General features: G+C 44.6%; 1 protein-coding gene across 1 annotated transcript; it reads left to right on the forward strand.

Annotated features, from left to right (window-relative positions):
• The first annotated feature begins 266 nt into the window (after window positions 1–266).
• On the forward strand, window positions 267–14,683 carry LOC145401912 (uncharacterized). Its single transcript, XM_080274018.1, has 6 exons — window positions 267–364; window positions 1,281–1,431; window positions 2,299–2,476; window positions 10,466–10,631; window positions 11,923–13,974; window positions 14,149–14,683. The coding sequence occupies exons 1-6, from the start codon at window positions 267–269 to the stop codon at window positions 14,681–14,683; spliced, it is 3,180 nt and encodes a 1,059-aa protein (XP_080130144.1).
• The last annotated feature ends 12,386 nt before the right edge of the window (window positions 14,684–27,069 follow it).

Consider the following 27,069-nt stretch of genomic DNA (forward strand, 5'->3'; position numbering starts at 1 on the left):
TTGTACTTACCTTAATGCTCTCTCATGTTACTATAAATATCACACTTTAATGGTTTTCTCGCCCATATCTTTTTAATTTATCATTAGAATGACATACAACAAATGTTGCCTGGAAAGCCAAGAAAACAATGTATTTTTGGTATTGGAAGTACGATAAGCACGTAGGAACACACAAATAACCATTGAAATGTTCTATAATAAACAACCAGAATCATTATGGATCATACTGATAAACATAGAAAGTTTAATATTTAATTCAAGCTGTCATGATTCACTTGGTGACCATGCAGTTCTTCCTGTGTTCCCCTCTCGCTTTCCGACTCTGCGTCAAGGCTCACAACACTGCTGGTTTCCCCGCCAATCAGTAAGGCAGGCAAGACGGGGCCCTGCGTGTGTCCATATGGAGGAAGGTGGTGGCAGGCACTACCATTGAAGCTGTGGCTGATGCCAGACAGTATTATTCAGCATAGCAATGGCTCCTTGCAATGAATTAGTTTATAAAGGCTGTTTTCGGGAAGTCTGTCTTGAGGTGAATGAAACTGTCAGATGATAGCAAGAATAAAACAGATTATGTCCCTGGAGTAAATGGGATACATAGGTCATGGTGGCCTGTGCCGTCTGTCTACGAACTGACTTTGGTCCAGTTCGTTTCAAATTTTTGGTGGAGCTGAGTCCACCAGTGCGGCAACATGACCATTTTGACGGCAGCATTTATTAACCCTCCTAAGCATAAGTTCTGTTCAGAATTGATGGAATATACGTTTGTCTCGACTCAGACATCTACCGAACACATTACAATTAAATCATAATGATTATTAAAAGTGAATAATACGGAAAAAATAGTTATATGTGACAGTAGTTATTTCTTATGGAGTCTTGTTTATATAAAGCATTCGTTAAGAAATTTATCACTATGACTGTTATGATGGCTGTGCATGAAGGGGTAGTGGGGGGCTCAGTATGGCCCGCCAGGCTGCCCTACGTGTTGAACAGAACCGCTTTGTTTTGAGTTCCTGAATGCACGTCATCTCAGGCGCTGATATATATCTTAAGATAAAGAACTATTTACGCCACCTCTCAGCGAAAAAGATTAGATTTTCTGTTGAACATTGGAATCCTACAGAGCGTCCGCGCATGTGCATGTATATATTAAGTTACCAGTGATATCGAAACTGCAGGGCTATTACCGGCAGAGTTGACGCACCAACGATATAGGACCACGTATCTGAAGTATAGACAACTTCTGTTTATGTTCATGAAAGTACATCTGTGCCGCGCAGAACTGGGGCCTACACTCGTGGACTCATCACTGCCAAGTTGTCACACGTAGCGAGTATCAGGTTATGGTTCACGTTGGCTATTGGCTTTGGAATTTCGTTATACAGATCTACACGTGTGTTGAAGCCTGTCCTGAACTATTGTACAAGGCCGGTTGGTGCCAGACATGACAAATGGACCAAGCTGTGCCGTCTGTTGTACATGGCCTAATTGCTTGTAGGTGCGAGGATGCACATCTGAGGTTCCTCTATACAATATCCCCTTTGAAGCACAGCGCGCAAGGGTCGTACCGGTAGTGATGTCAGTGGTAGTTGTGGTAGTAATGATGGTGGAGGTTTAGGTAATGGTAGTGATGACAATGGTGCTGTGGTAGTAGTAGTAGTGATAACAGTAGGTGTGGTGGTGGTAATGACGATAGTGGTGGTATTCATTACGTTGGCGATGGAGAAAGTGATAGTTATGGTAGTGATGGTGACATTGAAAAAGGCTTAAAGGATTTTTGCCTGATTTTATAACGCTGGGTACTTCTGCGGTATTCATTGTTCACATCAATGCACGTACCTTTACCTATTCACTGCTCTACTTTCCTTCCCATTCTCTTACCTGCTCACTGATCTACCTTCCTTCCCATTCTCTTACCTGCTCGCTGATCTACTTTTCTTCCCATTCTCTTACCTGCTCACTGATCTACCTTCCTTCTTGTTCTCTTACCTGCTCACTGATCTACCTTCCTGCCTTCCTTCTCATTAACATACCTTCGCCCCTGTTCATTCCTTCTTTCCTTCATTCTTTCTTTTATTCGCACCTAATCATTGGCCTGCCTGCCTTTCTACCTACCTACCTTCCCACCTGCCTACCTACCTTCCTACCTACCTACCTACCTACTTATCTGCCTGCTTGCCTATACCTACCTGCTTGCCTACCCACCTGCTTGCCTACCCACCTGCTTGCCTACCTACCTACCTACCTACCCACCCACTTACGGCTCTAGCAACTAACCGTGTTCGTGTGGTGTTGCAGAGGTGGCTGGTGTGCGTTGTTGGTGTGTTGGTGGTGTGCGTGTGGGTCCCGCTGGCCACACCCGCCTGTACCGTGGCGGAGTACCCCTGCAAGAACCGACAGTGCATCAGGCTGGACCGCTACTGTGACGGTGCCACGGACTGCCATGACGGTACTGATGAACCACCGGCGTGCACACGTGAGTACCATAGCGATGAGTTCTGTACTGTAATTATGCTGTACCCCACTGCATTGTAATTATTATGTACTCCAGTGTAATGCTTTGATGTGGACTGGTATGACGGCACGAGTGAACATCCTGCATGCATACAAAAGTGCTAGGATGTATTTTGCAGCGTAATTATGCTGTACTTAACTTTAACTCTACTTGTAATGTTTTCATCTGGTGGTTTGTACATAAGGTGTACTTCGCCACAACTTCACTTGTAATGTTATGATGTGGACTTATGATGGCAATGACGTACCGGTACCTCCAGCATTTAAATGTTGTGGTGATTTATTCTTGATTGTAATTACTTTGCTGTGCTTCACTGTAATGATACCTGAAGTACTATACTTTACTGTAGTGAGCTGATAGTGTATTTCACTGCATTGTGACGAAAAAATGGCCAGCGTAATGATATATTCAGGAACTGCACTGAGCGAGGCGGAGGAGGCTGGGTAGCACTTATTTCCGGTATATTTCTGCTTGTGGCACGGTAACCCCTTCATGCCGGTGACGTATATGTTATTTTGTTCTTGCTACGCCCAAACAGTTTTGTTCACTTTAGAGGATATTTTTCAGCCTAAAGGAACTAAATACAGGCGCCATTAATCTGCATCGTTACGAGGGTGCTTTCTTAAACGGAGTAAAATGTGGCAGTACAAATAATAATAGTGTGTAGAACATTGAACTAAAAGGGTGAGTTTTCTCCTATATTATTGTTATTGCTCACATCATGTCACCTGGGCGAACGAATGGTTATTTTTTTCCTTAAAAGTGTGAACTGAATAGCCTAGCCCCGGGCCCCTACCCTCCTGATGAGACAGTAAAGATGTAAAGCCGTGGGCAGTTCTAAACCTCTTCTGTAATGACGTATTTTATTCTTTGTTCTTGCTGTCTTGAAGCGAATTTGTTTAGCCTTGGAGAGACCTTTGCAGAGGAGCTGAAACTGATACAGCCCCATCACCCCTCCTTCATGGTTGCCAGAGGTCTGTCCTGACCTGAATTAAATCGTACGGTGGTAGCAGGAATGGGATTTTTGAAACGAGTAATCGGATTAGTGAGAGAGAGAGAAAAAAAGTCCCCATCAGCTCCCTCCAGCCGTCTGACGTTATTCTTTCCACCACCAGACGATTTTACTCAGCAAAGGCTCCACCTCGTAGTGAAGGGACTTTTTTTTTTTTAAGATAAATTTGTGCCGCCATCAGACGATTTTCTTCATCAAAATCATGTTCCTTCACTGAAGTTGCTAAACAAGGACAGTATTTTACATTAATCTTTATCCGGCCAGACGATTTCGTTCATCCAAGGAGTGACATCATAATAAAAGCACCAAAGGCACATCAACCCTTCGTATACAGGCTGGTCCGTATATAACGCTCCTCTTCACCACGCAGGACGGTTCTCGTGTGTTGCGGGGACGGCTGTGTCGATGGTATTAAAGTCTACTCTGCATCACATATTCATTTCCTATTCTCAGTGCCCCACCATTGCCCATACCAGCAGACTGATCCATCCCAGTTATAAATAAGATACCGTCGGGCGAGAATCTATTGGAGTGCCATGTACGGACCACCCTGTACTTTTGATGCCACCAGACGATTTTATTCAGCTGATAGGAGACGTGGTATTGAAGGGGTTAACTTCACTGAACCCTTTCCTATCATGGCCTGTGCATAAGTTATTTTTGTTGTTACCTGACCATTTCCCCCAGCTTACCTGACGATTTACCCAACTTACCTGACGATTTACCCAACTTACCTGACGATTTACCCAGCTTATCAGACGATTTCCCCCAACTTACCTGACAGTATCCTCCAGCTTACCCGACGATTTTACTCAGCTTACCTGACTATTTTATCCAACTTACCTGACTATTTTATCCAACTTACCTGACGATTTCCCCCAACTTACCTGACGATTTCCCCCAACTTACCACCTCGTTCTGAATGGGCTAATGACTGCATTTCGTTCCCCCTCCCCAGCGTAGTCGCATGAATTCTGGCTTGTAATATCCTGTAGTGGTTTTTAATTTAGTTACGCCTCCAACTCTGTACATAAACTTGCCAGCCCGTTTTCGAGGTTCTGTAATGCTCTCTCTCTCTCTCTCTCTCTCTCAGTTGGTTTTAGAATCGCGTGTGGCCACATTCATTAACTGCTCCTCTCCCTCTTTCTCTCCGCTCCCTGATGCCACCTAATTAATGAAACGCAACTATTTAATGAAAAAAAAAAAATCTTTGTCGTACAGTCACAGCTTTTGCAGTGTCTGGCAAAGAGTACATTCATGCTGGTTTTACTCACACTGCTACCGGACAAACACATTCGCGTAGGAATCTCTGCGTATACTCTACAATTACCATCTCTCCACCTTGAGTACTGAATTGCAAGAATAGATTTAGACTAGATTGTGGTGCCAGCCGTGAAGTAATGGTATGGAAAGGATGTGGAGCCGTGGTATTGCCTTTTTCTGTCACTGGACTACGTGAAATCAGCTGCAAAAGGATGAAGATCTGGCCCAATTTAGGGCAAAAGAAGTAGTGAAGATATAAAAAAAAAACAATATCTAACCCCTTCGGTTGGAAAAGCTCCTCCTTAGTTGAATAAAATCGTCCATACTTAACAAGAGTGGTAGCAGAGCAGGTCGCTGTACTGAAGGTGTTACTTAAATCACCTGGTGGCAGTACGTAACTGCGAAAGGGGTCAGTGGGGGTAGATTTTAACCATTTGGGCAATAAATAAATAAATAAAATAAGAGAAATACTTAAATATAGTGTGGTCTAAGCCAGAATGAAATTTGCTCAACTGTAGTTATTTTTTTCTTCATTGACTGGTGACATTTCTCTCAGTTGATTAAAATTGTCTGGATTTACCCTGAATATAGTACCGAGGAGGAATAGTAATAAGTGCCTTTAATTTTGTCAATATCAAGTACAGTGATGATGATGAGGAGGATGTTTTTATTATTTCATTTATTTTATGTTGTTGGTAGGGTAACAGGGCGAAGATGGTGATGAGTTTTATTGACGTGTTTGTTTATTTATACATCAGTTTCATTCGTGGAAAATAATGTGATGCTGTTTTTTTTTTTAAAGTCTGTATATACTAATTTACATTTTTGGGAAGCAGGCGAGCTCCCAAGAAGAAGGCATTCAATTTTGCACGCGTGTTTTCTGAAGGGCAGGAGGGCTTGAGTTGTGGCGTGATTGTGAGAATGGTGGCGACACACACACACACACACACACACACACACACACACACACACACACACACACACACACACACACACACACACACACACATTTAACCTGTCTCTCTGTGGCAGTCCCTCCTTCCGTTCCCTTCTCTATCGCTTTTCCTTCCCTCCCATCTTCCCAGCCTCCCTTTGTGCTTCTTTTTCCTTGTCTTTTTCATTTCACTCCCTACCTCCCTCCCTCACCCTCTCGTCCTCCCACTCCCTTTCTCTCTTCCCTACCTCTCTCTCTCTCTTTCTCTCTCTCTCTCTGTATCTCCATCCCTTCCTGTCTCTTCCCTCCATCTCTGCGCTTTTTCTCTTTCTCTTACTTTATCTCCCTCTCATCCTTCCTTCATCTTTTCATCTCTCTCTCCCTCTCTTCCGTCCTCCCTTCCTCCCTTCTTCTCTTCCTTCACCCTTCCCGCCTTGCCCCCCCCCCTCTCTCTCTCTCTTCTCCCTGCTTCCCCTCCCTCCCTCTTCCCTCCCTCCTTGCCTCCCCTCCCTCCCTCTCCCCTCCCTCCTTGCCTCCCCTCCCTCCCTCTCCCCTCCCCCCCTGCCTGCCTCTCCACCCGCTCATTTAATTTACACGTGTCAGTGAACACATCCACCACTTGCCTGCCTGCCTGCTTTCCTACTTACCTACCTACTTACATTCCTACTACTTACATCACTGACAACCTGCCTTTCTACCTATCTGCCCACTTACAAGCCCATTACTTACCTCCTTGCCTACCTACCTACTTACAAAGCCACTACTTCCATCCTTGCCTGCCTGCCTGTCTGGGTACTTATCTCCCTGCTTAATTATTTGTCTGCCTGCCTACTTACCCCCCTTCCTACCTACTTACCTACCTACTGTACTTCCTCACCTACCTGTCTTCGTTACCTTCTGGCCTACGCACCTACCACCAGGTCTTAGTACTTATTCTCTCTCTCTCTCTCTCTCTCTCTCTCTCCCCCCCTGTTTTCCGCTGCTTTTGGAATTCATTAATACCTCCGGCAATGAAGTTGGAGGAGGTTATGTATTCACCTGTGTTTGTTTGTTTGTTTGTTTGCTTGTCCACACGATACCTCCAAAAGTTCTCATTGAATTTCACCGAAATTTTGTGGAAGGGTGGGCCATGGGCCGCACAATATCTCCAGAAGTTTTCAATGAATTTCAATGAAATTTTGTGGAAGGGTGGGCCATGCGCCAAAGAAGAATTGACTAAATTTTGGGGCGGATCCGGATCCTATGTATTCCACACAATATCTCCACGGGTCCGGATCCGAATCCATTTTAATGGCAGTGGGATTGGCGGAGGTATGCGCTCTATGAGTGCATTCTAGTTGTTATAGTCATCTTGGTTCCCTGACGATTATAATGACGATGATGAATATGATGCTACTGTGCTGCTGCTGCTGATAATTATGATGATGATGATAATGATAGTGATTATTATTATTATTTTTTTTTTTAGTGTTATTGTCCGGCTGTAGAGATAGATTATTATTAATATTATTATTATTGTTGTTGTTATTGTTGTTCATCATCATCATCATCATCATCTTCATCATCATCTCCTCCTTTTTCTTCATCTTCCTCTCTTCCTTTTTCTCATAATATTAAAATAACAATATATATATATTATTCACTGTTTTTCTGACGAACATGCCGCTCACAGCACTTACCGCTGCCTGATACGGGAAGTGATGGTTCATGCTGACATTAGATCAGCCTACATCATATTGCCTGCACTGTCAAAACTCTTCACCCACTGCATGTATTGGTGGTAGTTGTTCACTGCAGACCAGGCACCACCTTCTTTTTCCTTTTTCGTTTTCCTCATTTATAGTTTTGCCTTGGTTTTGTAAGAGGGAAAATGTATTCCAAGTAGATACGGGTCGTGTAGTAAATATTACCAGAGTTTAGTCAGATGTCTTTCAGTACGGCCTTTTATTTCTGACGATATAGGGAGCTGTCAGTAACGCGCTTAATGCTTGTGTTTATCATTTGGTGTGAATAAAGTACATTTCTGGTGGTTCTGCGTGTCAGGAGCAGCCTGCAGACACCTGCCCTGTACGTGTAACCCCTTCATTTCGATTATGTCAGTTGGAGTTTGTTTTTGCTGCTCCTGAACGATATTATTCAATTGGAGAAGGAAATCTTTCTTTGAAGGTAGCAGTGAAAGCCAAAGCTAACCACTCGAGTTCGAAAAATCTATCGAATGGTAAGTAGAAGCAACTAGAAAAGCAAATTGATATAGATATCCGTTTAATGGATTGGTTGTCATACTGAATACTGACAGAGGTTTCTGTATAATATCTTCTCGTGTCACCGTGTACTAGTGATAAGAAAGTGAAAGGCTAAATTTCTCTCTTGCTTTGATGTTTGCTTTTTGTTCATTTTAAAGGATTATTAAATACTGATAATATTTATGACGTTCCATGAATAGGATATTAATGTGTCTCATATCGCTGTGATTATTTAATTTAATGAGATTTCTTGTGACTTTCAGCTAATAAAAATGATATGTTTAAGGTAATTATTATAATCATCTGACAATGTATACAGTTTCATAAGCAGGGTAAACTGAATATACCGGTAGATATCTCTTGGCGATACGAATAAAATTAGACTGTAATCTGCTCACTTGTAATTTAGTCTTTTACTGATGACAGATGAAAAGACTGAAATACATATTAAAGCGAACGATGATTATATCGTCACTTTGATGTTATCAGTAGCAGGTCATACTGCAGCGCTCTTCACTATTTCTGCCGCAAGAGCAGTAGTATAATTAAACTGCAAAATATACATACTACTGCGACGTGTACTGTTATGAGATTTAACTCCTTGCTGTAAATATCACCAGTAAAATTACAAGTTAGTGGTAGGTGGCTGCACTCGCCATCCACTCACTCGATGTAGTGCTGCTCTCGGCAAGATCTTGGCTCTCGGGTGACTGCCCTTTCTTCTCTTCCGTGCTTCCTTCCTTCCTTCCTCTTCTGTCTTTACTTCCTTGTTTCCTCATCCTTCTCTCTACGGGTGACTCTACAATGAGTGACAAGCCAAATATTTTCCTGTACACCAGGAAACCATTTACTGCGCTGGGTGGTAACCGTATAACCACATTATGGCGCCTGTTGGTTTAGTGGGTAATTAAGGCGCTCCAGTTGGATAGAGCCTGTGCAGGTTTATATCCAAGGGATGGTTGGGGTCTGTTGCTCAGGTTTTGCCACTCAGGGATGAGTGAGGCTGGTCGCTCCTATCTTAAATGTCAGGACCAACTTGCCTAGCCCCAGGCTCGTACGCTCCTCATGGGGCAGCACAGGAGTAGATGATGGATGGATGGATGAAAATAACATGTTACGGAACTGTTTTCCCTGTCGCCAGTAAATAGGCTTTGAGTTATGCTGATCGACTACACGAGGCATTAGTGCGGATAATTAACATTTTGCTGAGTCTCAGTCTTCCTCCAGAATACCATCCGCAGTGGTCAGGTTACATGCAGGTCCCCAGTTGGTGGTTGGGGAAGCCACACTGAGTCCACCAGGCAGACGGGCAGTAAAACATTATATTACAAGATATTTCACCGTGGTCAGATGTGTTATCACTTGAAAGATTATGTTTGCAGGATTTTTAGACTAGTTATTCTATCAAGTTTTATTTGGCTGTCTGGGACTCAACCTTACCCTGTCCTAGGATGAACAAAAAGTATGGATGACGATGATGATGATGTTGAAGATGATGATATAATTTCACAGTTTTCACCTGAATCACCATTAAGATTTTACTGGAAGATATTACGTTGTTTTTGCTGTGACGTCACAAGTAAGACAATATACTCATTATATTGGCAATAACAACAGTAAGACTGTTTTTGCAAGTGTTAGATTTTGCCGCCTGACACGATAATTGTGTTCACTATGACAACAGGTGTATCGGTCAGCAGATGAGATGTTGGCGACCTTAACCTTTACCACGGTGTGTGTGTGTGTGTGTGTGTGTGTGTGTGTGTGTGTGTGTGTGTGTGTGTGTGTGTGTGTGTGTGTGTGTGTGTGTGTGCACCACCCGGTACAATGTTACCAATCTTCTCACCTCCCCTTGGCCCTTTGCTTTACACATGGCTGCTGTCATGTCTGCCTTACTGCCTGCATACCTGCTGCTTGCCTGCCCACCTGCTTGCCTGCCTGTTTGCCAACTCTACCTACCTGCCTTCCTGCTTACCTGTCGTCTTGCCTGCCCGCCTGCCTACCTGCTCCTGCTTGCTTGCCCTCTTTCATACGTACATACCTACCTGCCTGCCTGCCAGCTTACCTGCCGCCCCACCTGCTTACTAACCGTCCTGCCTGCATACCGACTATCCTGCTTGCCTCCCAGCGTACATACCGTACTGTCTACCTGCTTACCTGCCGCTTTGCCAGCCTGCCTGGGTGCCTGCCTGCTCGCTTACCTGCCATTCTGCCTGCTTGCCCTCTTACCTGCCGTTCTGCCTGCTTGCTTTCCTATCGTCCTGCCTGCCCGCTTACCTACCGCTGTGTCTGCCTGCCTGTGTGCTTGCTTACCTACCGCCCTGCCGTTCCGCTTACCTACTGGCCTGTCGTCCTGCTTGCTGCCTGCCTGCTTACCTGCCTCCCTGCCAGGATACTTACCCGCCATCTTGCCTCTTTACCCACCATCATGCGTGCCTGCCTGTCACCTGCCGTCGTGCCTTCCTGTCTACCTACTCACCGCCTCTCCCCACCGACAGCGTGCAACCGGACCTACTATGGCAGGATGGGCTCCACGTACAACCTGCAGGTGCCCAGACCCGCCGAGATCAGCCTACCGCACTTCTGCCAGCTCACCTTCATCGCCTCAGGGGACCTCTTTGGAGACCTCGTGCAGCTCAGTATTGAAAAACTCAGTCTCGGCAGGTGGGTGAGAGAGAGAAAGAGAGAGAGAGAGAGAGAGAGAGAGAGAGAGAGTGGAACAAGTTTTAGATCATGTTAGAGTAAAGCAAGTGTAATGTCACTGAGACTGACACACACGATCATCCTTTTTTCTTGACCTCAAATGATACTTGGGGAGTAACTACACTGATGGATAGATAGATACAGATATAGATAGACAGAAAGACAGACAAACAAAAAGAGAGAGACAGGGGAGACACATGATTAAATTCTATGGACTGACCACAAATGATGCAAACAGGTAAATAGGTAGATTGATGGACAGATGCGCTGACAGGTAGATAGATGGATAGAGTATGCACTAATGCACACACAACTCATATGTAGGTCAGCAGCATGAGATGGACTGGTTTTTGTTACGACCCCAATCTCTTATGGACGTGAACCCGGTGGATTGCGGGCTGACGTTGACCTCTTCATGCAGTCCACCATCCTCCTTTTGGAGGAGGGATAAGGTGAGGGACGTTTGTATACGCGTGCAGGTTATAACGCTGCCTTCACGGAAGTGCCCGCCTTTTAGGCACCAGGTAAACAAGATATATATATATATATATATATATATATATATATATATATATATATATATATATATATATATATATATATATATATATATATATATATAAAGACAAGGAGTCTGTTATTTAACCTCTGCTCCATATTGCCCTGCCAGGTATAACAGTTACAGTAATGCCTATACTCAGAGTCTGATACCTAAGCAGTAGCAGTATCTTTTTTTTTTTTCTTTTTTTTTTGGGGGGGGGGAGCTCTTGTCCTTATTGTTCGTCCTTCCATCCCCGCGCCCTGTCAGACTTTTTCTGTCTTTGCCCGCTTTTTGCAGTATCTGTTTTTCTCTCAGTTTTCCTCCTATCCTTTCTTTCATCATTCTTTCCACCTCTCACATCCCTCCAGCTCCATTTTCGTCTCCCTCACACTCTTCCTTCTGTCGCTTTTCTCCTCCTCTTCACACCACATCTCTCGTTTTCTCCATTCTCCTCTCCCTGTCTTCCTCCTTTCTCTTCATGTTTCTATCTCTCCCCTCCTCCCTTTTCTTCTCCCCCATCCTCTTATAGTATTTTTCTCCGTATCCCAATATCTCTCTTTCAGCTTTTAATTCCATTCTTCGTTTCCACTCCACCCCCTCATGCCTTTCTCTCGCCATCTTACTCTTCTCTTCCACTTTCTCCTTCCTTCTCTTCATCCTCTCTCTCTCCCACCACCCCAGACTGACCACCATTGCCTCTGTCGTCCTCAGGTTCGTCTCTCACACCCGGCGTGGCTGCCCTGATGGCCATATGCAGATCGAGGAGCTCAGTCGACCCCTCAGCTCGGGCTATTGGTGCGGGGCGTCGTGGGGCCACAACGTGTACTACTCCGAGACGTCTGCCGTCACGGTTATGTTGCGGGTGTTTAATCTAACCGCGCCGGACCCACACCCACCCCAGCCTGGCCACATGTCCCCACAAGACACCATACTCCTGCGGCTGGCGTACCGATTCCTGCGGCGTGAGCGTGCGGTGATGCGGTATGGTCCCCCCTATAGCCCCAGCTACCGCGGAGAGGACCTCCCCAACACCTTCTGCGACAAGATCTTTGAGAACTGCGACAAGAAGAATTGTAAGATCCAGTCTCCCAACTACCCCGGGATGTACCCACGCAACCTGTCATGCAAGTACCTGGTGCGGCAGACACGCGTGCCAGAGGGCAAGGTGGCGCTGGTGTCGGTGAGTCAACGTAACCCTCACGTTATTTACATCAAGGACCGCAACGCCCCACATCTGTCACGGGAGCGTCGTTTGGAAGTGGGGCCAGCCTGCCACTCACTGTATGACTACCTAGAGGTGTATGACGGCAACACCACACGCTCCCCGAGGCTAGCCAAGGTGTGTAAGGGTGGCACAGTACTCTCCGCCCTCACTGCCAGTGGACCAAACATGCTGATTATGTTCCATGCATCACCATTTGACTACCCCTTTCAGGACTCCCCTCGCCGCCGCACTTTTGGCTTTGAACTGGATGTGTCAGTGGAGTTTGTGGAGCAGCAGTCGACTGCATATGTGCGACGTGGGGGTGAGTGTCAGTACCACGCCAGCAGCCAAGGCCAGCGCTCCGGCTACCTGCAGGCTGCCGCACACTCCTTGTTGGCCAACACCACCTGTCAGTGGCGCCTGATGGCTGGCAGCACAGAGGTGGTGTGGCTTTACTTCCTACATTACCGTCACATCCTGCACCGGGAGATGCCACCTCCAGCTCGCTGCCCCACCACCCTCACCATCATGGACGGACCCAATGCTCGCCACACCAATACGTCCCTCCTCCTGGGCAAATTCTGCAAACCAGAGCGACTGCCACGGGTGTGTGGTGGAGTACATGCCCCTGGCCCCCATGCTGCTCCCTGCTCCCCTCAGGAAAGCTATGTGTCATCACTGCCGGCCATGACACTGTCACTGCGTTATGCTGCTGGCACTGCTCCAGCACACATAGAGTTTCTAGCTCGTTATGAATTTGTTGACACACGGCAGTGGGGTGACTCAACCCCAGGAGGGGGCCCTTGTGACCGAACCTTCACAGTGCGACCGGACAGACTCTTTGCCTCCCCCAGGGATGTCTTCCTGTTTGGCCGTGGTGGATCCCGACGACTGCGGTGCGTGTACACGTTTGCTGTGGGGCCACACCAGCGCATATCACTTCGTATTCTGCGCTCCCGCATGGGATCAGAGTGTGCCACAGTATTCCGCAACTCTTCCCGCCGCCACGAATGCTGGCACAGTGGCCGGGGAAGCCAACCCTCCATAAGGATGACAGAACAGCCGTGGCCTGGGGTGCAGGTGGAGCGTGGGTGTTTGTGTAATGTGAGCGACACCGAGCCTTTCACACTCATGTCCTATACCTCCACGCTGATCCTCACCTTCAACGTCCCTTTCATGACCCCCACTGACGACTACACTCATTATTTCTTTGAGGGGGAGTATTCTGTGGTGGGTGCAGTGGGCATAGGGTGTGGTCCGGGGCACCTAAAGGGGTCCTATGGTAACTTTACTCTGGGGGCAGGGCGAGGTGACCCCTGTGCCCCCCTGCCCCGCCTCATCACTGCCCCGGATGCCTCCTTCCTGTTTATGCGAGTGCGTGGGTTTGCAGCAGGAGAGGACAACTGTCAGGTGGCGTCACGCATCAATGTGTTCGCAGCTGGGTCAGCAACACCGCTGGCCTCAGTGTGCCCTCAGCGGCGAGATGTGTTCACCCACATCTTCAGTGCTGGATGGCACACCTATGACTTTACATACCAGGACCGCTCCCTGGAGGACCAATTAACTGCCCTTAACATTACACTGCCTACCACCACTACACCAGCCCCCAGCACCACCAGTACCACCACCACTAGTACTACGACAACTACCACTACTGCTACTACCACTACCACCACCACCACCACCACTACCACCACTACAACCACCACTACCACTACCACTCCCAGAACCACCACTTCTGCCACCACTTCCACAAGCACTACCACCATGAGCCCTCCAGTGGCTCTGTCATGGACCAGCAGTGACTTGGGTCAGTCACGTGACTTGGTGGTGGAGTGGGTGGGTAATTACTCAGGGCGGTTCCTGGTGACGTGGGTGGCGCTGTGGCGACCACTGCGGCCGGCGTCACATGAGGCTGGGAAGGACCGATGCCCCCACAGCTGCACAGACATCGGGGCGTGCCTGCCACAGGATCTGTGGTGCGATGGCGTTGCTCATTGCCCCACTGGGGTGGATGAGGGGGCGGGTGCGTGTGGCCTGCTGGCGGCCCTACCCTGGGTGTACCTGGTGGCGGCCGGTGCCCTGCTACTATCACTAGTGGCACTTTTTGTGGCCGTGGTGGTACACCGACGCCACCTGGCCACACAGCAGTCCGTGGTAGCTGCGGCCACTGCGGCAGTCAACAATGGCACTGGGTGGAAGGGTGGCCGCACTGACCTGCTTTTGCCGCCAGACCCAGAGCCGGATCCGGAGCCAGACGCCTGGTGACGCCACGCCCCACCCGCTCCGCCGCGGGTCTGTGTCGACTATGAGACCACCGTATAGTGTGGCATGCCACCACTGCTGCCTGTACCACCACCAAGGGACCTATGCCACCCCACCCCACGCACCACTACACCACATCACACCACTCCACACACCCACTGCTGTAAGTGCAACAAAGACAGAAAATGTGGTAATGCTGGGGAGGGCTGGAACTACAGGGGCTTCACACAAAAGATATTTCCCCAATTATTCCGTGCTGGATTTAGTGTACCGACAAGTAACTTCATATCATATGCAACAAAATTATATTGGTTATGCATCACCATGTTAAACAAAAAGAGATCTATTTTGCTTCTGCTTAAAAATGTAGGCTACTTTAAATTGGTGCTGCTGTAAAGCAAAATATATTTCATTAAAATCTGAGAAGACAGTGGTAATGGAAAGATTGGAGTCACAATTGAACATAGCGAGATATTACTGTATGCAAGTATTGATTTATATATGTGAAATCGGGGCACCGCTTGCATACTATATTCCTAACAGCTGCTCCCCCACATGGCAGTATGTGATCGCGGTGGGTAAACGAGCCTGGTGTCCACAACAGCATGGAACAACATTTGTACGGCAATACAAGCAACCCACAGCAACACAACCTGCTCTCCCACGTCCGTCATTCTTGTTTTCGTTTAGATTGTTTTGTACACGATGCGGTACGAAGATTTGTAGTAAAGATGATGATGAGGATGCTTAATGATGTTTTCATTGTTCGACACGGATTGTTTTCACCTCCAACACCGTGTTAGGGGAATACTAAGCCCCTGTGATCAACGATACTTTCACAACCCACCATCACTCCCAGCTGCCCTTCTTTATGCAGGCTGCATTTCCATTGCTACTGAGAAAAAGCAGCACTGTCACAGCTCATCACAACTCCATGCTCTCCCTCTCTCTTGTGCTTTTTTCACAGTGCAGTGAAAACAGTGCTACCACAACTCATCGCTACTCCTCCCTCCTCTCCAAGCCGCCCTCTTTCATGCATAGCCAGCAAAGAAAATATGGAGAAACTTCACGACGCTAGCCAACTTGTCAGTCGATTCAGAACATACAGTGGCCCTTAATTGACAAATGCCATTTTTTTACCTGTTGATAAAATGTTAATCTGTGAAATACAGAAAATTCGTATATCGTCATAAATTTCTCACTGACCTTCCATCAATCTTAGGTGGTGAGTGAGAGCGTGCAGCTCCACGGGCAAGTTGGCTGGCGCTGAGTTCAGCTTTGAGTGGAACAGAAGACGAACGATAATCTTAGACGAGTTCATGAATCGGTTGTGGTGGAAACTGGCAATAACAGATGATCAGATTAATACATGGAATGGGGACTTCATTCAGGCACTAGAAGATGTAGCCCTGTATGTGCAGCATTAGGCTACATGGATCGTCCACAGGTATTGTATTAAGAAGAATAAGTGAGAAATCGAATCTGTTACCAGTAGTGAAGACATTACACGTACCATGTATATGGTAACGTTTGAATGTCTAAATGATCGATACAAACTGATATAATAATAATCAGGACCCACTTGGATCTGTTGTTCAGTATGTTAACGTGATAAAGCTGAGGAAAAAATGGTAATATGGCCTATTTTGAGGCTAAGAAAATGTTAATGTAATACAATAACATTTCTGTATACTGTACTCTGTTGTGTTGTCATTGATACAAGCCTTGTCATAGGTTTGCTGCCTATTAGGGAATTTGATTTTATTATTTTTTATATCGCCTCATGTAATACAGCGTATTGGTCATTTTTCAATTTTTTCATAGTATGATTATGAATTATGATTATAAATAAGGTTATGTTGCAGATGTCTTAGTGTTAACATTATGTCGTCACAGGTAGTTGTAGGCGTTTCATTAACTCATCAAGCTGAATTCAGTGTGTATTTTATACTGTTCTCAGACATCACTAATAGTCAACTTACTTTCAGCCTTTGTTAAATGTTCTGACAATGCACCGCACGATACAAGCAGACTGACGCACAACGTGGTTGTTTCATCACTCACAGGAAGCACTGGATCAGTTTCCTATAAAACATGGTAAACAGACACGTACTGTATAATCACCAACCCGCGTATATCAATAGCATTGTGATATTTATGTCACTGATATCGGTATCGTTGACATGCGATACTTATAACAGATTGGTGTAATGGGATAATCCACAAATACTGTATGAACTTCACCACAAGCGCCAGGAAGGTGTATATCGGAACTTACAGTACTAATTAACCATACAGTGAAATGTGCCTGATTCTGTGTAAACACGTATAGAAACCATATGTATATTTCCCCACAGCTAAGATACAGATGCATGATGGGACACAGCAGAAATGGAGTTATGGACAAAGTATTACCTGTCATACATTTGGAGTGGGCTACCAGTACCAGGCGTACCAGCATCAAGGGATATATACGTCTTAGGTCGTTGCCTCAGTTTTCATAATGTTACACACAGCGAGAGTCTCTGTATTTTCTGTACTGGCTGTACACCCCCACCATTACAGAAGACCACTAATTACGTCTTTCACCACTCCCTCCCGCCGCTCCAAGCCGCCCCCTTCATGTACTCATCATTACGGACAGACAACACCGATACAACTCATCCCCTTCCTTAAAGTACTCCCTGGTTATGACTAGAAACAGGACTATTACAACACATCACCACGCTCTTCCGCCACTCCAAGTCGCCCTGCCTCATGTCCACTTTCGCCATTACAGACATCATCATCACAACTCATCACCACCCCAAGTCGCCCTGTCCCATGTCCTCCACCTTGCCCTCCCACCACCTCATTCTCGGTCTTCCTCTACTCCTCCCATAGTGCTTGGGTCGGTGGTACACACAGCGAGCCTCCACCAGCCTCACTGCCAGCTCTCACGCACACACACGCACACGCCCCGCCACTGAGACTCTGGTGCAGGTGATATTGGTGCACACAGGGACAGGATGGTGTGTGTGTGTTGTGAGTATGCATGTGTGTAACTAAGGTTGTACATGTGTGTGTTATAGAGCATCATATAGGTAATATTGGTGCACATGGTTGTGACGACGGTCGTGTATGCGTTTTATGCGTACACGTGTATACAGAGACGGGGGGAGTTGTTGAAGGTGCACATGTTCATATTGTACAGTCTCGGTCAACAGTTCATTCACACATCTTGGGTTACGAACTATTGTGGCGAAATTCCAACCTGCTTCATTATTGTTGATTATATTTCAGCAAAATGTCCTTAAGCTTTATTTGCTGATGAACCGAACAAGATATTCAGCGATATTGTGGATTAGCAGCATCTCATTATAGGCCCACCTTCTTTACACGTCTGAGGCTGCGAACTAATGAGGGCAGGTGCCAGGCCCAGGGATGAGTGGGGAATAGTGTTAGCATGATGATGAAGATGATGATAGTGATGATGATGATGATGATGATGATGATGATGATGATATGATGATGATGATGATGATGATGATGATGAATTTAGCAAGTTCTCATTAAGCTTTGGTTTAGTTTTCACGTATAGGATTCTGGCTTAATGAAGCGAGATTCCAGCCAGGCTGATTGTTGTTTATTAGTCCAGCAGGATCTCATTTGGCTGCCAGGCCGTGTAAAGGAACTTTTGACCGCATCTGTACATGTCCATGTCATAACTCTTCATGAGCGTATCAAAAGCGTACGTGTGCGCTGCGTCAACTGTACAAAGTTGTTATAGAAGTGTACATATGGTAGGTGCTCACTCCACCCCATTCCCAACGCCCTTCCCTTGTCCACGTTCCCCCTCTTTCCCTCCACTTCTTCCCTACCCTAAATTCCCGTCCCATTCTTGCCCTTCCCCCTTCCCTCTTCCTTCCCCGTCTGACCTCCTCTTCACCCTTGTCATCTCCCCTCATTTTCCTATCTTTCCTTTAGTCTTTCACCTTCCCCCCACCTCTTCCTCTCTCCAAATCCTTCCTCATACTCCCTGCTTCTCTACTTCCTCGTCCCCTCCCCTCGACTCCCCGCTGACTTACCTCTCCCCATCCCCCTCCTTTACCTCTCTCCACCACTTCTCCCTATCACCTTCTACTTCCCTTTCCCATTTCTTCTTCCTCCCCTCCTTCCTCCCCATCCCCTCTCCCGGTCCTTGCCTCCTCCCCCTCTCCTTAGGAACCTTTAGTGCAAATTTGTCAAGGAAGTTGATATTGGCCCCCCAGCTTGACCCTGGCCTCTCACGTTAACTTCTACTACCTGACGCCTCTTCCTGTGAGAGGTGGCCTCCAAACCACCCCTCACGACACACCGCCCTCTGTTTTGCATTCTTTTACCTATTTCTTGGTCTGCCTCGCCATTTTTCAGCTGCCTAACTCTCATGTATTTTCCTACCATCTTTCACTCCACCATGTTCTTGGTCTACCTCGCCTTCTCCCAACCATCCAGTTATCTATCTCTTATATTTTACCTTCCACTCTCCACTTGTCTGCGATTAATGTAAACTCTTCAGCCTCGCCTCCTCCACCTCATCATTTTCTGTTTCTCCTTCTTCCAACCGCTCCACCCTTCTAGGTTGTTGTTGTGCCTGTTCTTGGTCTTTCTCTTCTTCCAGTCACCAGGCATCAGTTTCAAAAGCAAGGTCACCGAAGCGTCACAAGAATCAACGCTTTTCCGGATTTACGTTGCCCTGGCTTTCTAGTGGTATTGCCCGTTTTCTGTGCAGTTGCGTTTTTGTAGAGTTGCCGCTTGCTAGTTCAAAAAATACTTAGCCTAACCCGTTCACGACGAAAAGTCTTTCATTATAAGAAAAATAAATCTTTTGGCGGTGCCAAGAAAAATGTGAAAGAGATGTCGTACTAAAAGCGTTTAATGGAAGTTGTTCCTGGCCCCCCCACCACGAGCGGTTGCCCCAAACCAATGTATACGTAAAACTGTCTTGGGTAACCAAAAGACACCATGGGACTGAAGGGGTACAGTACAGACGCGACAAAAGTGGACTGGGTTTTGAAAAAGGTTAGGAGCGTTGAGCTGACTGATTACAGAGAAACATGTCGAATCATAGATAAGGTTAGTTTCGGAAGCTAACCTAATCTTACTTCTTGAGGCTGGTGGGCATGAGCAAACTTAACCCAACAAATTTTGAGACGCAGCATGATCTAATTTAATGGGACACAACCTAACCTAATAGGACTTGACATGACGCTGCCTAGCTTAACACAACCTAGCCTAACCGCCTCTCAAATGGAACCTTATCTAACCCTAAGGGAAGCTAACCTAGTCTATGAGAGACCTAACCCAATCTAGCCTAAGGGGACCAAACTTAACCTAACGGGACCTAACGTAACCAAAAGGGAACTGGCGTATCCTAACAGGAGCTAACTTAACATGACGGGATCTAACTTATCCTTAGAGGATCTTACCTAGCTTTACGGGACCTAGAACCTAGCCTAACGGGATCTATCCTAGCTTAATGGGACCTCACCTAATCAAGCCTCACGGGACCTAACCTAGCCTAATGGGATCAGACTTTGTCCAGCAGGACTAGACCTAATCTCACCAATCCTAACAGGACCTTCTAGCCCAGTATAACCTAGCCTGGTGGAACCTAACTTAACAACCCAAAGCTTAGGGGACCTAATGGCATTCAGCGAATTCTGAAGGGATTTAAACTGATCCAAGCGTAACCTAAGATAAGCTGGGCTAACCAACCTAAGCTAACCCAGCCTAGCGAAACCTAACTTACCCAAAGCTTAATTGGATCTGAAGAGTGCTGACATAACTCAGATCGATCTGACCCAGCTTAACCTAACCTAACTTCTCAAAACCCTTTGTGGACAAGAGATATAACGCCAGCCTTTATGAGATCGTACTGAGCTTCACCTAATCTAACCCAGCTTAACCTAAGCAAATATGACGGGACGTAAACGAACTGCGGAAGCCATATTCTTTGGTTGCAAACTCCAAAATAAAAAAAATACGTCTGCACAAGAAATGGATTCCATCTCTGAAATCGCCTTAGGGAGATGGGCAAACCAGGGATCTGAAAACAAATCTGGTGACCGTGCTTTTGTGAATATTGGCCTGAACAGGTGCAAGTGTTGTTATTCTTACCGACTGATTAAATGTGCTTAGACTAGGGGTCTGTAAGGTTAGGGTAGATGTTGGCTAATTTAGGTAGGTTAGGTAAGCTGTAAGTTAAGCTTAGGTATGTTTTATTTGGCTTCTTTTTGTAATGTGAAGAAGGGACCAAACATATTGCTTGTAACAAACAGCTCCTTAAAAAAAAAAAAAAAAAAATAGACTGAATGAAGTTCATTTCATCAGAGATGTTTTGATAGAATGCGTTTAACAGACCGGAGGTCATAGTCAGAGGTCATGGGAGACTGTCTCAGGGATGAGTAATTTCTCATAAAAACAGACTCAAGAATTAGGATATGCAGCAGATCAGAGCAACTAGCCTAGGCAATAGGGGCGAGGACTGGGAAAAGTCCGTTTGCCTAAGAGTTTGTGGGAAAAGTTTGAGTAAAAAATTTGTTTTACAAAGAAGGAGACAGACGTAGTGTTGGTTAGGTTAGTTATGTGGTATAAAGATGAGACCAGGTTAAGTTAGGTTACTTTCAGTGACTGTTAAATGGGGTATGGTATGTTAGGCCACAAGTTGGATTAATCTAGGTTAGTACTAACGAGGTTAGGTTTGAATGCACTGAAATAGGTTAGGTTACATCCTGAGAGTCATACACAGAATAGGTGTTATCAGCAGAATGTATCATAATATCCTTTCATTCTCACACACGCATTACGAGAGGCCAGTTCCCCCCCCCCCCCTCTCACTGCCGGGCCAAAATCAATTCCCTTCTGTCAGACTCTTGCGATTCTCCAGACTGATATAAAAAGTATTATTAAAAAGTATTAGGTACACTTGAAGTACTTCGAAAGGTTCTCTCCTTAGATTAGTTAAATAAAGCAAGATAAAGCAAAGGACGCCCTAAAAAGAAATTTAAAAGTGTTATAAAAAGTATTTGGTGATTATTGTGATTCTTCGAGAGTATATGTTGACAAAGGATGTTAATATTAGAAAGTTTATGGATATTAAGGATAGTTTCTTGTTCTGTTGTGGGTAAAGTGTATTATACATTCATATATTGGTGAAATTCTATGAGGTAGATTTATTTGGAAATATTCAGAGTTTATGCCCCCCAAATTTCCATGTATGTATGAACGTATGCTTGCTTGTCTGTAGATGTTTGTGTGTACTTGTCTGCTCAATTATGTGTGTGTATATACTTCTGTATATGTATGAGTATTAAACCCATCGAAGTTTTCCATGTGTGTGTGTGTGTGTGTGTGTGTGTGTGTGTGTGTGTGTGTGTGTGTGTGTGTGTGTGTGTGTGTGTGTGTGTGTGTGTGTGTCATGTGCTTACTTGTGTGTGCGTGGATTCTATGTATGTGTTTGTTTATGTATGTGCATTTTGTGTTGCCATGTGTTAATTGGGGAAGTCGTTTGTATATTTTATATTTGATAATAAAATAAGAAAATTATCATCAGTTTTATTATAGCCTGTACAAAATTATCACAGTTCCCGCTACAATGCTTAATTTTACTCCTGTTGTCTTTGTTTTTCTTATAGTCTTGTTTTTGTACTTTCGTGACATTTCATATATATATATATATATATATATATATATATATATATATATATATATATATATATAATATACACTCTGTATGTAATATTGTGCTGTTTTCAGTCATCTGAAATTATACAGAGCATGTTTCCTCTTCCTTTACTTTTAGTGTATCTTTCATTGTTGTCTTTTCCTTTTAATCCTACTTCTTCTTCTGTAATCACAGGATTCTTTCATCAGTTACCTAACTATTTCTTCCATCAAAACTTTACGGCCGTCACACTACACAACACTTCCTATCACAACCACAACCGCCGCAGACGCCTCCCAAGACTTAAGTATACAATGGAAGGCATCATTTTTCCATTAATTAAGCCATTCTAGGACAAGTTTACGACAGCCATCACAACACATGACCTATAAGCAGTGTTGTACGTCTGTGAAGTAACTGACTTGCCACAATCGAAATATTACAGATGGTTATCTCGATTTTGTTATTTTCTTATATAAAACCTCAGTGTGGCCAGGACGACCTGTATTACAGTGTGTTAGTGTTGTGCATCACTGGTGGTGTAGTTGGCTGTTGCATAACACTTGATGTCTTTTGTATCACACCAACACCAGATGTAACGACCTAACGCCCTCATCCAATGTAGGTCGTCAGGTTTTTTCGTCTTGCATACTGCATTCTGGTAAGGGATCGCCTTTTCGTTACGAGCGAGCGAGCGCAGAGAGCGAAGCGAGCAAGCGTAGCAAAGCGATGTTGATATTCAGCTGAGAAATGAGCGGCCTGACACGACTCGGCCCGGCCCGACACGACACGGCCCGACCGCGAGAATTTTCAAAGGTTAATAACTTTTCTACTGTGTGAGATAGAGAAGAGATTCTTTCAGGAGGTAGCAGATACATTCAATAAATTTTGTTTGTAGTTATATACTTACTCATAAGACCAAAGAAACCCTTTGGAATCTCAGCTTTCCAAAGGAATGTACCGAGGTCTTCATTTGGCATGCTGTACTATGAAATTGAATTTAAAAAGATTTCCTGTTGTAACGCTATGTTCTCTTGCATGAATTCTAACAAATAAATATCGGATACTACGTTCATAATTTTAATTAACATTTTTTTTTTTTTTTAATGTTTAGGGGTGATATCAGCAAGAGTAATCGCCCCATTTCTGGGTTTTATCATTCGATTAGTAGCCAAACATACCAACGCAGTTCGTTGACACGGCAGATCGGGAGCAGAAAAATGACCATTGCTCGTGTAATAAATGCAACGGCGCCCCGCTATATGCACATCCAGAGAGAAAGCGTGAGAGAGAAAACGCTAGAAAGTAATTATATCAGCAAAATTATTCTTCTGATAATGTTCAACATCCTCATCTGAAATGTTGAAAGTTTACACCAAGATGAAATTATGATGACAGGCGTGTGTACCAACGCTCGCTCGCACGCCAGGCACTCGCATAATGCATTTTACTGGTTACATCATTTGTATGTTATTTTTTATTTTGGTTATTATTATTATTATTATTATTATTATTATTATTATTATTATTATTGCTATTATTATTATTATTATTATTATTATTATTATTATTATTGCTATTATTATTATTATTGCTATTATTATTATTATTATTATTATTATTATTATTATTTCTTTCATCTGCCTTACAGTACTTTCCATTTTGTTTACTAGTGGTCCTTTTTGCAGGGTTGCAGGTAAGATGCAGCAGCATAGCGGTGGGATGTCAAAGCAATTTGGAATAAGATGTTGGGTAAGCAACGTAGGCAACAGTACCATGGTCAGTGAGTGTGTGCACTTGGCATTAGCTCCGTCTCCTGTAGCCCAGTAACTTCAGCAGTGTGGGGGGCCTCTCACAATCACAGTAAAGGTGCTTGGCGTCATCTAGAGTGCACTAGAAAAAAAAATAGGTATCATTGTTTTTTTTGACGGGTTGACTAATTTTCAGGGTGATGGAAGCATCCTGACCTGCCAGTAATCGCAGCACACTTATAAAAACCTACTTATCAGTGAAAGGTATACACATTAGTTCAAACTGATAAGCCTCGGACCCCGGAAGGTTTCCCAGTAACGATTAACGGCAGAGTAAAACAACATAACCTAATACAGCATAGCAAAACTCACTACAGTATGATACTGCATAACATGACCCACCATAACAACATAACACTGTAACACTGCATCACGGTGTAACAGTATAATCCACCAAAACGACACCAACACAACACAGCCCAACACACGGCTGTGATGCAACGACCGGCTACACCACACTTTTCCGTCGGCAAAATGTCATTGTTCAGGACTTTACAGAAACTTACTCTAAAAATCAAGCGACACTGTTGACAGTATTCTGCATGGGTGCAAAACAAAATAAAATATCACAAAACTTAAATATTTATGACACATGGCACAAATACATTCCAGCATCAAGCACATTGTATTTTAGGCAGGACACTGAACACAAGCGATGACGCATTTGTTTATTGTATTCTTGCTACCACTGGATAATTTTATTTAACAATTTTATTCAACTTTGCTAGCGAAGGGATTAACAAAGGTTTTATTTTATCCTTCCAGTTCGAAAAGTCTCTGCTAAGCTAAATAAAACCTCGTCTGGAGTTAACAAGAGCCTAACCAAAAGAATTCTTCGTCTAATTAAACGGATTGAGACCAAATACTATATATACTGTTTTTACACTAACTTCACCTAAAATTGATATCTTCATCTCAAATGCTGAATTGTAAAAACAGATTAACACTAGAATATAATGCTAGTCGCGAGAAAGTGCTGTGAAATACATAGAACTGTAGCACCATCTTTTTTTTTTGCCACTGAGCGACGTGAAATAAGCTGCAAAAGGTATTAAAAAAACTGTGCCAAGATATAGTAAAAGCATATAGCCGTAACTACCATGTGTTTATTGTAGGACGGACAAAGCAGAGCGTTAAATACTCCCACGTAGCTTGCCGGCCCTGTAGTAGGAAATTAAGTTTACGAGAGATGCCATAATAAGCTGTTTTATTATTAATTTTAACCATCAGTCTGGGAAAGCCCTGAATATACCAGATAATAGAGTTCCACATGTTATAACCCATCCACTGCGATAAATCTCTCTTAACCATTTGAACACGATGACCGCACTTTAAAATTTATTTGTTTTTACTGTCATACGACTTATTAGCTTAGGAGACCTGCCTCGTATTGTGAAGGATTAGAAGGTAACTGCATTAACTCTCAGGATCTTCAGTGATTTTATTCAGCTGTTTTGAGTATATGGGAGGGAGAATGTTATTACTGTCACCATTAGCCTTCATGATTGAAACAACTCCAATATTGTATTCCAGCGACACTAGACGATTGTATTCCAGCGACACTGGACGATTTTATTCACCCTGAGAGTAAGCCATAAGAACCTGAAAGTTCTAATGTTGTTACCATTAATCCTTTTTCTCCAGTGATGTATTTTACACCCGCGCGCGCGTAAGGAACAAATTGCCATCTAATGTAAATGTTAATAATCGCTTTGGTAAGTACTTGGCTTTTAATCCTCATCCCCTGAATAATGCAGTTCTGGTGTCATTAATTTCTCATATGTCTTTAGAGTATTATTAATGTTATTAAGTTGTTGAGTAGCCCCGGCCTGCCTGGCCGAACAGACCCATCAACCGCAAGACCCCTGCAGGTCATTCCCGTGCAGTGAACTGATGTCCCCTTGCGATAGACAACACTCCGCCTCAACCAGGCAAGGGGAAGAGTGTGGAGGGATGTACGCCGCATTTGCGTCGTTCCACCTAGTTAACAGAGGCACCATAATGGGCTCTAGTTCAGTCCGTTTTTGGTTATATGGTTACCATCCAGTGTTGTAAATGGCTTCCTGGGTTACACGAAACGATGTGGCCCGTCACTCAGTGTAGAGCCACCTGCAGTGGGAAGAAGAGAAATGAAAAGTGACAGGAACGGTGGGAGAAGCAAGAAGAGAGGAGGCCACTGGAAAATAATTATATAAATGAAGGAGGAAGCAGGCAGCACAATACTAAGTGAAAGGATGATGGTCACTACCACCTACCAGCTGTTATTAAGTAAGTGAATTATTTTTAGAAAAATGTATGCAACAAAGACGCCTTGATATTACTTGTACCATGTTGATTATGTACTATCATATAACGTGTTAGTAACCGCGTGTGTGTCTTAAGAAATTAAATTTTGAATTGCCAAAAATACCTTAAAGAATGACTAGAGAAAAGCTCATTTAATGACATCGTCATAAAATCGCCATTTTTACGTCACAGCGGAGACGTTTGTCGAGTATAATGCCTAGAGATTATTATTATTATTATTATTATTATTTATTTATTTTTTTTTGCGTTCTTCTCTTCCCCCTGTCCCTATGGGCTTTGACCAGAGTACGAATTTGTGTGCATCTCCACTCACCTCACTCGCACGGAACCCCAGTTAGCCTTGCCGCGGACCCCCGTAATAAAGTGATGAAAGACCCTCTGTATTGACACCACCGTGGCATCTCATCATCATTTCCACGCAAAAATGAGGACCAGCCTGTGTGGCCGTGAGGGACAAAAGTTACGGAGGGGGTGAGGGGTGAGGGAGGAGGGGGGAGGGGTGGGAAGGGGAGGGGGGTTAGGGGGAACTGGTCTTCCTTACACACCTTTGTTGGTTTGTCGCAGCCTTGCCCCTGTCCACCCAGCAG

Source organism: Coenobita brevimanus, chromosome 57 (genome assembly GCF_032717465.1).
Source record: "Coenobita brevimanus isolate Jiangsu-jjx chromosome 57, ASM3271746v2, whole genome shotgun sequence".
NCBI classification, from domain to species: domain Eukaryota; kingdom Metazoa; phylum Arthropoda; class Malacostraca; order Decapoda; family Coenobitidae; genus Coenobita; species Coenobita brevimanus.

Coding starts and splice junctions, on each gene's coding strand:
- LOC145401912 (XM_080274018.1), top strand. CDS start 267: ATGATTCACTTGGTGACCATGCAGTTCTTCCTGTGTTCCCCTCTCGCT. Junction 1,432..2,298: donor TGAACTATTGTACAAGGCCG/GTTGGTGCCAGA, acceptor GTGGTGTTGCAG/AGGTGGCTGGTGTGCGTTGT. Junction 13,975..14,148: donor GACCGCTCCCTGGAGGACCA/ATTAACTGCCCT, acceptor TCCCAGAACCAC/CACTTCTGCCACCACTTCCA.